Consider the following 13,556-nt stretch of genomic DNA (forward strand, 5'->3'; position numbering starts at 1 on the left):
ATAAAAATGCTGGCATAATGCTCTAATTACTACCAAAATAGAAAGTTACCTGCCACATCAATACACAGCCTTACAGATGCTGAGTAATAAACAGTGGTATAGGCAGAGGTCAGCTTTCTTGAGACTTGAGAAATCACGTTTCTAAAGCATAGAGAACTCATTCTGCTTTTGATGTGATAATTCACTGCATGATTTGTTCAATATTAATACCTTTAGAAAAAATTAATCAATGGTATATTAGAAAAATACAGAATGACAAACAAGCCAATGCAGCAGTTAGTCATAGAAATAGTTGGGGTGAGTGGCATTATGTCTTCTTTGCTACAGTAATCACGTCAATGCCTGAAAAGCTGCACTTCAGAGATGAAAGCTGAAGACTGCTTTCAGAAAAAATAACATGAAAGACTGGAACTAAACAGGATTGATTTCAATATATATACAAAATGGCTTCAGTGATAATTCACAAGCCAGTGTAATACTCTAAACCCTTTTAGATTCCATTTCAAATCAGCCACAAGGTTGATTGGTTTTTTTTGATGAAGCTGTTAAGATGGTAATATTTCAAAGTTACGACATGAAAGTCCCCAGCGTAAACCATCCAGACCTGCAGTTATCTCTGCACCACCCACAAAAGCAGATACAGAAAGTAATGACATTGGGCAGGTTTCACCTTGCTCTTGAAAGTGTCAGCTTATCTGAAATACAGTAGGTAAAAATATAAAACTCAAAGCAGGGAACAGCGAGCTGTGAATCAGCTCTGTCAAAGGAAACAGAAATCTATATAGGATAATTGCAGTTTTGTATCACTAAAGCAAAGAAAGACTGCAACCTTTCTTTGAGTTTTTTCTGTGAAACTCAGCCTGGAATAGGATCCAAATCTGTGCAAAGCTAAGGGGAAAAAAAGATGAACCTGGATGTACTTTAATTAAACATAACCAGATGCCCTGTATGTAGTGCACAGATTTGGGTCAGCCTTTGCTGTAAGTGAAATTCCTGTGTGAAAAACAGAAATCTACTACCTGCACAGTTTTGTATTTTATTGGTAGACAAATATGGAAGGGATGCTTGAAAAGTACATCCAAAACATATTTGGAAATTCTCTTAACTTTTTTTCCCAAAAGTTCCAGTGATTTGGACTGCCATGGGGTGCTGACAGCCCATCTCACATTACAAATCCACAGGAGCTCCATAAGAGTGAAAGTCTGAGCTAATCATCTGCAATGTGAGGGAAGGGAAACAAAGTTCAGGCCAGCCTTATTCTGCCAACTGCAGAACATTCCAGCTGTCTGAACTGTTTACAAATCAGGAATATAGTTGATATAGGTTATCCAAGATGGCATATATCATTGAATTATTTATTTTTAAATGAGTAATTGCAAAACTACATCGACGGGAAGTATTTATAGTGCACACAGTTCTTTGAAAGAGCTCCCCAGCTTGGCAATCTGTCACATGTACCAAGCACATAGTGATTAAATCCACAGTCAGAGACTTTCTGTAGTTGCAAGATAGGTACCTTCAGGAAGTTACAACAGAGCTGCTATCTGGGCATTAGCTCTTTTAGCAGAGACACTAAAAGTACAAGTAGTAGATCAGACAATGTTTCCATGGCTAAAGTTTAGATTAATATAGTTTCTCTACCTAAAATGAACATTTTCTTCTACACATTCTTCTTTGCTTCTCTGACATTATTGCTAGCCAGAACTTTAAAAGTAGTTGCTAAAAATAAGGTCCTGAGTGTCAGTGTTCTGTTCAAGTATGAGATCTGTAAGCTAGCCCAGACTGCCATCCATCACTCTGTTACACTTTGCTTCTGGACACAAGTTTTCTTTCCTAAGAGTAAAAACACCCATAGTGAGATTTTTGCTTTCTTTAATTTAAAGATTGTATTACAGAAAAGTTTAAGTAAGGAATCCTTATAAGGATTAACTCTTGACATAATATATTGCCAAGATACAGTGTAGCTGCAAGGGCTCCAGGTGAACCTTCATATAAGTTGCTTTCTTACATACACAGTTGCTGAACAACAAAAATTGTATTCCCCATCTGTAAGAGAAGACAGTGGTATTGAAACAGTCCTTTTACCAGTGTGTTCTGGTTTTCCCAAATTAGAAACACGTCATATTAAAACTGCAAAATCCTACTATACAGAAAGGTGATAGAGATGAATTTTCTAAAGATTGTAACTGATGAAACATTAAAATGAAAACTAAGGAGTGTTGATTATGTAAAATGGTTTCTCTTTTACTGGCAGGTCAAATATACTAAGAAATGTACAAATACTTTTGATAATCTAATTCCAGATGAACTCAAAACACTGAAGTAACATACACAGGCTAAGAGAATTCAATACTGTTCCAAGGCACTTACTGAATCTCCATGACTAGATGAAAACCAGAACAAATCAGGTCTGACAATTAAACAGTATATAATATAAAAATAACCTTTTGCTTACAATTTACAAAATGCATTACAATCTTTTATCTCTGCTAACCTGCAATTCTGGCTGTATGTGTCCAGCAATTTTTGTAAAAAACCCCAGAAACTATTTTCTAAAACTTCAGGGCAAATAATTTACAAATAAGGTACACAAAAATTTAGATCATGCAGAGATTTCTTACATCTTCTGTTAATATTTTATGATTGCAACTTTATCAAATTATATACTTACTTGCCCTGTACATATACAAAATAATGCATACATGGTAATCAAATGTTAGCAAAAAGTAGTCCATAAACACAATCTGTCAAAAGTATTACTATATTAACATATGTCTACAAGCAGCGTGTAACAGGGTTAAAAGACATTAAGGCAATAATACTTGAAGTTACAAAATAAATCATATGTAATACTTTCTCCTAAGTGTAGTAAGGCAGGTAGATGGCCCCAGCAAAAAAGTTAGGTTGTAATACTGGAATCCACTGTTGTGAACCATGTGTCAGGTTTTGCGTGGGATACACTGCAAGAATGTACCATTGATAGTTAGATCTACACTGCTCTGTGTTAGTTGCCCCCCAGGAAAGTGGAACACTATTTCTCTAGTTCTCAGTGGCACTTGAGTTTTCCAGTATAATTTATTGATAGTATGTCCATTGGATCTTGGATCATGTCCATTCTGAGGGTGGCTCTCTTGGTCCTCTGGGCTTTGCACAGCGGTTACCAAAACCTAAGGAAAGAAATGCATTTAATACTTTTGTCTGCTGGTACAACACAGGCTCACAAAGGCTGGCAGAAGATCACTAAGTCAGAAGATCACTAAGACATGCTCCAGCTCTTACAGAACAGATTTACTCTCAGGGCTAGAAAACAATTTTGTATTATGAGGAATTTTGAAGGCACTCTGGCCATAGGAAATACAAATATGAAGAATTTGTATATCATTATAGTTCAGTACTTAAAACTCACTGGAAAGTACTTTTCAGTAAATACAGTATTACAGCCTTTGTTATCTTTTTTTTTCCTCCTTCTCTGCATACCTAAGCAGTTATCAGGTATTATTTCTGGAAGTTTTTGGTGCTTTACAAAAATTATAACCCATTTGACAAATTCTATATTTTATACACTTTGTGTTTTTTTCAAAGTGAAGAATTATTTAATCATTTATTCTGGGGAAAACTCCTTCAGCACTCCTAAAAAGACTAGGCAGGCTTATTTGTCTGGGTTCTGCATCTCAGTGAGTTGGAGGGTGCCAGTAGCAGCAGCTATCCAAACCAGTACTGATACTGAATCCCCTGTTTAAGTCATCTAGTGATCATATTTTGAAAGATTTGTAATTACCAATATCTGTTACTTCTGCAGGAAATTCTGAAATTTGACCTCTTGTATCAGTGGAACCAGAAAAAGAAATCTGAGGTAAAATGTCAGTTGGTGTTTTGTTGCTTCGTTCAGGACGATCTGGAAAATACACAGAGCCCTCACTGTAACAACATTCATTTAGTCACCACTGTGGCAATGCCACTTGTCATTACAGTCCAGAAAACAGCTGGCAGCAAATATTATTTACAAAAATAAAGCTTTCAAAGCCAATTTCTCATTTCCTAAAAGCAATACTTGAAAATTGTTTATGAAGTAGATGTTCAGTGAGAGCAACATATTCCTGCTTGCCAAATCTGGATTATTATTTTGTGTTAGTTTGTATGGAAATCCCACATAGCACCTATTTATGGCAAAAACTCACAGTGCTATTTAATACATCAACATGAAGGCATCTGTTCATGTTCTTTCTGAACTAAAGGTGTTTAGACATCATATGTAACAATATATTCAGTATAATATATTTGACAATATACTGACAATATCTTCACAGCAAACATGAAGTTCAGGCAAATTTTTGTTCAGTAGGAAAAATGTATTTTGAAAAAAAAAAATTAAAAAAGTTTTTCCGCCACTTACCAGGTAGTATAGGTGAAGTTGTTTTCAAACCCTGTTAATGAGAGATATATAAAATAATTACACAAACCACTTCCAAAAAACTAAAAAGTGAGAAATTTAAGATTATGAAAACTTTGCGAAAAACATGTAACATTCATGGAAATACCTACTTGCTTCTACATTTTTTACTTGACTCAACATTGACAAAAAATGCTACCGTAGTTAATAAAACAGTTTACTATTAGAACCTTAGCATTTAATGAAAATTTGAAAACATGACACTGCAATTTATTTGCAAATTTAGGTAGGTTAGTTCTCACACTACATTTACAGTCCCTGAAAACTCACATCTTTTTTTTTTGTCGTATTTTTAAGCGAGGTATGGGGGGCGGCACATGAAAAAAAGTGAAAAATGTCAAAAGGATTTATATGCTTTTAAAATTTTGCCTAGATCATGCTGGATGACTTTGAGCTGTATGAGTGAAAAGTGAAATTTGATGGGCAAAACATGGTTTGTTTAAAATAAATATGGACATAAGAAAAAACCATTTTCAGGCAGTGGAACAGGTTGCCCATAGATGATAAACAGTGTCCATCTCTGAGGTTTTCAGGACCCAGCTAGAAAAAGCTCTGGTTACCCTGGACTGAGGCTCTGCTCCATACAGCAGCTTGGATAAGGGACTGCAATTCTCTTCCAGTTTGAACTGGCCTAGGATCCATTAAGGGCAGGCAGCAAGCTCCCTAAAAGCAGCATATTTACACTCTTAAGGCCATAATTTAAGATATATTAAGGATGACTCCTTTTAAAAGTATTGCTGACCTTAGAAAACCAGATAATTTTCTTGGAAAGAAAACATGCTCTTCACATCAATTCAGCAGCTCAGGCAGAGGTAAAACTGGCCAGTTGTAGATGACCAACAGCTGCAACTTCTCACAAGTATGTATTTTGCTTTTTGTTGTAGCTCCCAACCAAACCAGAACTGATTAGTACAGACTTGTCTCCTGGGCTTACCGTGGAGGCTGTTTGCTCAGGCAGATGCTGATCACGCAACACGCTCCACTCCGACTGTGCAACCAGAACTGGCTTCGGCAAGGGCGTGCCTAGGAAGAATTAAATCAACTCAACATACTTCAGTTCTCCTCATGATGAGGCATTAGTACACAGCATTAGAAATGTGCTCTAAACCATTTTTTGAAAAATTAAATGCTTGTAAAAACATGAAAATCTCTTTACGTGAGAAGTGCTCCAGATAAAGCAAAATGCCACAATATAACTCAAAACACAAGACTGCAGTGTTTGCATTGTGGCTGTTCATTTTGTTCCTTTCGAGGTTCCTAATCAACAGGGAATTGGCTTCTCTTTCAAGGATGTTTTAGAACTTCTGTTACATCAGCTGTGCAGTAATAATAGGTGTTTTTCAGAACTCCTAAGTAAACGTACAAGTCAGGACAGCCACACCTGTCCTTTACTGACATCATGCAACAAGACAAACAAAATGGAAGTGTTTTAGTGATTCCAGTCCTGGAGAGAGATTTTTTTTTTTTAAGAAATCAACTTTGTTCCTTGTGTGGTCACAGAAAAGCAGCAGGTCCACAATATCCAAAGAAAGGATCACTCTGACTCAACTACCTATGCTCGTGATGCTCAAAGAACACATTTACAGAACTTCAATGTTTTTATGCTGCAAATACCTAGATTAACTATTGGGCCAAAATTTTTTGAGTTTCAAAATGACACTAAACGAAAGTCTCAGTAAATAACTACATTGATATTAGGTTTTCTGGGAGGTACCAAGCATCAACCTAATTTATCACTTAATTTCAATTAATCTGTTTTGTATTCTGCCATTAATTAGCTTGACAAATGGACAAAATAATAGGAGCACATCATTTGTAAGTGTTAGCTTTCTCTTGCAGTTACCCTTTTGACACAGGCAAAGAGTGAACCACAAACTGGGCTTGTTCACTACATGCAGTGCAGAATGAGGTGTCATCATCTTTCCTTTGCCCAAGAAAGGGGAATCAGATAAACACTGTTCATGTGAGTACCCATTCCCTACCTGGGAGCAGTAGGAAACTAAAACAGCTGGGAAATTCCCTCACTGTACTGCATCTTCCCATTGTATCATCTCATTTCCATACCCTTCAGATTGAAAACCAGCTCCACTAATACTGAAGTCTCAAATTACTTAAATATCATATAACAGCATATTTAGTCAGAAAATGAAAAATAATTTCTCTGTGTTCAAGGGTGTGTAGAGGTTAAACCTCAAAATAAGCTGCTACATGTGCTAGCTTTCATTCCATTTTACAATTTGCTCCAACACACTAACCAAAACTCGGGGTATTCAAATACAATACAATACTGACATGCTCTTCACATTTTATCTCCAATTATCACCAAACATCAAGAACTCACTCTGTTCACTTGCTAATACAAATGATTCTGGTGTTCTTTCTGGGAGCGGGGGAGAGGAATCTTCACTAGCATCAGCATCTAAATCAAATATGACATTTAGATAAGTTAAAAAACACAGATTTTCTCCTAGACCTTTAGAAGTTGATCTTTTCATATATGAGATAATTCTAAACTTGGTATAAAATCTAAAGCAAAAGAAAAACTTGTTCTAAGTATTATTAAACATTTTGGTTTACCACAGTAACGCCGTGGAGCAACTTCATCTAACAACATTAACTTCAAATTAAGGGCGTAGGATCAGTTTGAGTGTTATGTTAGAAAACAAAGCATTTTCAGTCTAAATGATTTGGAGGAAAAAACTCCTCAGTAACTCAGTAACTCCAAAGAATACTTTTTCTTCCTTCTTTCAGGTCTCAGTTTTGCTCCCCAAGTCCATGTTGAGGCTCACTGGCTCCCACACCACTGATACAAACTAGTTAAACAGCCTAGTGCAAGGTTTACTAGGCAGAAGGGTAAATAGGAGCCTGAGGAGATGGCTACTGTTGATGCCAATACCACATCCTGTCCCCAGTCTGTTCCCTCTCACCTCCCAAGGGTGTACGAGCACAAGCTATTCTGGCAGCAAAAGCCCCTCTCTGACCTGCTAAGAAATTTGGAGTCATAATTAAAGGTTTAAAACAATTTAAAATAGCTGCTGCCATAAGAAATCTCATCTGACCACTGTACTCTGCACAGGATTCAAAAATACGAAGACACACTTCAACTAGTAAAGCCATGAAGCTTGAGCTGCCAGCATGCCCAGCTGCTGCAGGGACAGAATTCCATCAATTCCTACAAGCCAGCATGTTCCAAGTGACTTCTGAGACCTCCTCCATCTCAAATTTACTATACAGCACAAGAAAACCATTAACAGAAAGGGCCTCTATCAAACCAGGAAGTAAAGTCACCATGGATATGCACTAACTGAAAATGAGTTTTTAGGGTTTTGTTTTGGATGTTGTTGATGTTTTATTGTTCTCTTTGTTTGGGTTTTTTTTCCTTTTACCTCAGGGTACAACTACTTTTCACTGCATTTGAATGAAAAAGAGGATTTAACTGTGTGGTAAGATCATGTACACCAGCAGCTATGGTTAGGCAATTAGGGGGCTGGTAAGTTCACAGACAAGTTTCACTGGTGACTGCAGCCACATTCCCAGCTTCAGATAGAAGAGTCCTAAGCCAGAATGAAAATGAGAAAGCCACTGTAAACAGGGTTTAGGATCACTGGTGCAAATCGATCTAACCCTATATTCTTGAGTCCCAGAGGGATTACAAGACCTGCAACCAGAACAGAAAATGGGAAGCGTTCACTATCATACAAAGTGGGAAGAGATGCACCCTTAATAACAAGAGATAAATGATAAAAAAATTAATGCTAGAATTTTAATCAATTCCTGTGAAATCATCAACATACCAGCAGCACAAAGGCTGTAACTGTTACTTCAAGACGTTTCTGATACACAGTTACATGAATCAAATTCTATAGTGACATTTCTCCAATTCTTTATCATATTTATGACATATCACTTATTTTATTTGCACGTTCTTATAGCATCTACATAATGAGATGCACAGAGAGGTGATAATTTTCAAACAGTGTGATAAACAATAATTGCTCTGGGAAAGAAGAAAAAAACTCTGGCTAAAAGGAAAAATACAATAGCCTGCAAATCTATAAAATAAATACAAGGAGGACTGCTTGCAAAGTTGAAATAGCTATGACAAAAGGACATTGTCAGCTCTGCAGAGCATCTTTTAAGTCCCAGCATTAAAAATACACACGTATGTGCAAGTATTGTCCTGTGTTTACATATAATGTCACAATCTACAGATACAATTCACAATACGTATAGATCTATATCAAGATCTATAGAAACAGATTGTTTTTAAGGCTGCAAAACAGTTCACATCTCTGGATATATGACTTTTGGTGAACATTTAGTTCACAAAGCTGGTATTTTCAATTCAGCTGGTTCTGCATCTTGCATCATACACTGAGCCCCATTTCACTTCAGAAATTCATGAAGTCTGCACAGGCTCCTGAGGTGAGGCCATCACTGTAAGCAGCTCCAAGCACAAGAGTCTGAGCTGAATCCAGAAGTTCATGCTCTTCCTTCAGCTCCACAGCCTTACTTCTTGTTTTGTTGGGCTTTGCTCAAGCAGTTACTGAGACCTAATCTACTCTTCCCAGCTCTGTGCTCCATCTGCTCTTAAGTGTGCCAGCCTGACTGAAATCTGTACCCATGTGTTTTGGGACCCTTTTGCCTTCAATAAACAACGTTCTAACTTGAAAATGTTAGAACTTGAAACTTTCACCAAAAAAAATTCAAAAAAAGTAGTAAAAGATAAAAAGCCACTAAATAATTTTCGAAGTGCTAATAAAGCATAACATGGATGTTTAGATGAACAGCCGTATTAGCTTGTCACCCCCAGCCATGTACAGAAAAAGAGGAAAGCACAGCTAAATATTTACAACACTGTTAAAATGCAGGAGCCAAATCATGAGCAACTTCAAAGACCAACACAGTGAATTAGGTTACATCCACATTTTTAGGAACAGCACATCAACCAATAAGCATGAAATTGTTATGTATTTGCACAAGCCTGTTGAAAATGCTTTGACTAGTCAATCCCCAATTATTATAGACACTTCCATGAAACTGGGTGTAGAGAAAAAATATGCACCAAATAATAACATAGAAACCTACAATTACATACAAACCTACAGGAAGGCATTATAAATAAAGCATTAAACAAATGTTCACAATAAAGCTCACAGTACAGCTTTTGAAGCAGCTAATCATGGTCTGTAGTACCTTACACCAAAAACAGCTCACATGCAATTTGAAAGCTGTTAGGAAAAGAGTTGTGCCCTCTCTGAAGCTGCCATACTGCACTGATTAAATTTACATTTAGAAAATTGTGTTGCAAAGAAATTTGTGTTGTCCAATTCCACAGATGCAGCTAGATAAAGAGCAGCACTTCTGAACCTCAATGAAACCTACCTTTGCCATCTTCAGAACATGTTACAGCTGTTAAGTCTTGCCTAGCAATAGACATTGGCAATACTTTTCTGGCAGAAATGTTTTCAGTATTAGTGGCAGCAGAGACTGTGGCACTTGCGGTTGACACATTGGACGCGCTTTTGCTCATGGCTCCGTCAAAGTTCATCTCATCCGTGTCAGAATCATCTGAATGGAGAGGATTAGTAAAACAGAGGGGTGCTCGAACAGAAAGAGGAGTATGATCAACAGTATCACTGGAAGGATGTTCAACTGGGGTGTTTGATACTAGAGAGAGAGTTTTAACACCGTGACACAAGGCGTCTGAAGACAACTCTTCAGACACGGACGTACGCAGTGCATTTTCAGGCCCATGTAGTGACCATGTGGCGTGTCCCTTTTCTGCCAGAGGCAGACGATCTGGTCTGGGTGGGTTATCAGACACCTGCTGACTCTGCAGACTTTCTGGTGAAGGTATTAAGGCTGTATTAGACTGTGGCACGCTGTATTCCATACATGAGTTTTGAGGAGCATCTACAAATGAATCCCCTGAAATCTGTTCCTGTGGCTTAAAGTTCTTATCAATTACACAGGATGACACAGGCTTAATTTTAATTGCATGTCCCCTGTTCAACAGGGAGTTCCCATCAAAGCTTCGTGGTCCCTCCTGAAGAGGTACCTTCTTGATCTCAAAACTTAAGTTGCGCTCCAGCCTCTTCTCTGCGTATTCGCTGGGTTCATTCTTCCCTGAATGTTCTGTGGACTTATTATAATTCTCGTTGAGGTCTGTTGAATGCTCTGATGAAACCATGTGCAAAACTGGCTTTGGATGGTATCTGTCATTGTCCTGCCACACCGTAGTGACTGTTGGATAAGCTGATGGGGGAGATGGTGTTAGGATTGGTGGTACTGGCTGAGGCTCTGGAGGCTGCAAGATTTCTTCTTTAGCATCTCCTTCTACAAGGCAACTGCAAAACAACCAAAACACAAGTGTCTGAATTTTCTGGATTTAACAAGATTTTAGATACCTATCCATCTCCTTCTGCAGTAGTTAATGCTGTCATACCAATATCAAACTCCACACGGAGGTTCCACTGCACACAGACAATGGTTATAGAATATGACTAGTGGGGCAGGCAAGAATTAAGTCAACACACTCAAAATGTCTTTCAGAATATCACAAAGACATTCATTCAGGCCACAACTAATCCTCACTAATAGCTCAAAGATTGCTCACATCCTTTCCCAGAAGTGTTTTTTCAACAGCGCTGCAAGACAGGCCCTCTTGTGGCAGCATTTCACTACATTTTTCCTTAAGTGGCTCAGAGAAACTTGACATATGGAATTCAAATTTCAATAAAGCCAAGAAAGATTTCGTAAAAAAAAAAATCCTTCAGCCCACTTAACACTGAATATCTTCCTTCAATTTTACTTTTCTGCACATGCCCGAGAGGATTTTATTTTTACATTTGTGTATTTAATAGTCTCTGCATAGTTGCAAACCAAATTTAGCCGACATGAGGTACATCCAACATAAAAAATATTCACAGTAGAATATATGATCCAAATCACAGTGCATATTAGTGAGACCACATCACTTATAACTGCAGTTCACGTCAAGCTACTTACAAGAAGTTCTTCAAGCATATGGTAGATTAGATGCAGAGTAGTTGACTACAAACATTTAGCATACCTGATGAAGGCATTTTTATCATTTCCATTCCTTTAAAAATCCAGGAGGACCTGGACAAGCTCGAGAGGTGGGCCCATTAGAACATCATCAGGTTCAACAAAGCCAAGTGCAAGGTGCTGCACCTGGGTTGGGGCAGCCCCCAATGTCCACATAGGCTGGGGATTGAACAGAACGAGAGCAGTCCTGTGGCAAAGGACTTGGGGGTGCTGGTGGAGGAGAAGCTGGACATGACCCAGAAGTGTGCACTCACAGTCCAGAAACCAACCGTGTCCTGGGCTGCATCCAAAGCAGAATGGCTAGCAGGTGGAAGGAGGGAATTCTACCCTGCCTCTATACTCTGCTCTCATGAGACCCTCCAGCATAAAAAGGACCATAAAATTGCACAAGAACTCTGTCTACAAGAGAAAGGCATCAGACAGGCTCTCATTATTTGTCTGCATGCCACAAGACAAGCAAAATCAAAGTAATACTATTGGCTCCCATACTTCCAAACCATGCCTAAGAAGGACTCAGCCAGTACAAATTCTTGAGACTATCATGACATATAGGAAAAAAACCTAAAACAAAAAAAGCCCAGGGTCTGTCTCACAATTGAGTCTTGTAGAGAACTAAAAGCACACCTGACTTGGGACAGGCTACAGCATGTGTTTCACCCTTGTGACTTTGTTAGTACCAAGCGATAAGCAGTATGGGTTGAAGAATCAAAATCTTTATACAAGGGATTCCCGTACTAAAGAGAACCATTTGGATTCTCAGTTTGTGAAAATCCTAACCCCCTGAAGTACTGCAAGTTTCCCAGCTTCCAAATTATCTTCTAAAAGTTTCTGTATCTTTGTATCTGGAAAACCCCAGATTCCCTTGCAGTTCTGGGTGACCTCTTCCATTTTCTGCCTGACTCCTGTCACAAACAGTTGGGCCTCAAATTCCTTCTCTTCCTCTCCTCCCTCCACTTGTATATTGCTGTTTTTCTTTACGTTAGAACAGGAGGAATACAAAGCACATCAATGCAATTTAACAGAAGTAATTTAGGAACTCTCACCTGTAGATGTTGTTGAAAAATGAATAAGCTTGAGAGTAAGCTGTTTGCCTGAAGTAGTAAAGATAAGACAGGAAAGGGGGGGATGTAAGTCTTGCTCCAATTTAATACACACTAAGGACAGGAGAATTCCCTCCTCTTGGATTTCTCTCCTCTGTTCCGAATGGGGGAGGGGAACACAGGGAGGGAGACAGTGAGTGCACTTGCACAAATGTTTACATGCCCTCTTTTACCAGCAGTGATGCTCATCAGTAATCTCCACTAAATCCTCCCACTGAAAATCATGGTTTTCCCTTATTGACCTAATTTTCCTGACCCAGAGTTGTTTGCAATCAGCAAAACTAATTTCTTATCTGGTACAGACCTAACATTAACCATTACAATTAGCTAAAGGAGCAAATTAGCATTAAACTAGATATAACAAGGTTATAGTCACCCCAAGACAGTCCACGATACCAGTCAAAATTCATTAAGTTCTTTACCAATTACAATGAAATCATTCTACCCTTTGATCCACTGGTAAACAGAGCCCCAGGTGTATTCAAACACTTCCCTTAGATGTATCCATAGAACTGATGATACAGGAAATGCTGCACAAATCAGCAACCCAAAAGCTGATTAAACAACTTCCTCCTGTACAGAACTACTACAATATTCCCCATTATGTTTGAAGTTAAATGCCATTCCTTCACTCTTAAATGAGAGCTTACAGTGAAGAAGTTAGAAGTTACTTCCGAAAATCATTCTTCGCATTATTAATATTGAAGGATATCTGTCCTCAGCAACTGAGATGCCCAAATAGCATTCTAATGTATTTTTTCTCTTTAAACTAGGAAACATGCCACTAGGTAACATTTTTTCCATTTTACTGACATTTTTAATATTACTATTTCACATGTTCTGCATTGCAAATAATGTTTTTGTCTGTTTCTACACAGCAGAAATATTAGGATATGTACACATTCAGAAGATCTCTGTTTGGCAGTAGTTTTTTC

The 13,556-nt window shown here is 38.0% G+C and overlaps 1 protein-coding gene across 3 annotated transcripts in view; it reads right to left on the reverse strand.

Moving 5' to 3' along the window:
• Positions 1-1,855: 1,855 nt before the first annotated feature.
• PTPN12 (protein tyrosine phosphatase non-receptor type 12) overlaps positions 1,856-13,556 on the reverse strand; it is a 70,645-nt gene continuing 58,944 nt past the window's right edge. Inside the window, exons 13-18 of one of the 3 annotated variants that reach the window (XM_039570370.1) lie at positions 9,836-10,800; positions 6,792-6,869; positions 5,385-5,473; positions 4,394-4,424; positions 3,779-3,895; positions 1,856-3,167 (exon numbers count right to left, since the gene is read on the reverse strand). In XM_039570370.1, coding sequence (XP_039426304.1) covers positions 3,106-3,167; positions 3,779-3,895; positions 4,394-4,424; positions 5,385-5,473; positions 6,792-6,869; positions 9,836-10,800 — 1,342 coding nt within the window. In that variant the 3' untranslated portion in view covers positions 1,856-3,105. The remainder of the gene's footprint in view (positions 3,168-3,778; positions 3,896-4,393; positions 4,425-5,384; positions 5,474-6,791; positions 6,870-9,835; positions 10,801-13,556) is intronic. The other 2 variants (XM_039570372.1, XM_039570371.1) reach the window with 2 other exon arrangements.

The sequence above is a fragment of the Corvus cornix genome, chromosome 1A (genome assembly GCF_000738735.6).
Source record: "Corvus cornix cornix isolate S_Up_H32 chromosome 1A, ASM73873v5, whole genome shotgun sequence".
Taxonomy (NCBI): domain Eukaryota; kingdom Metazoa; phylum Chordata; class Aves; order Passeriformes; family Corvidae; genus Corvus; species Corvus cornix.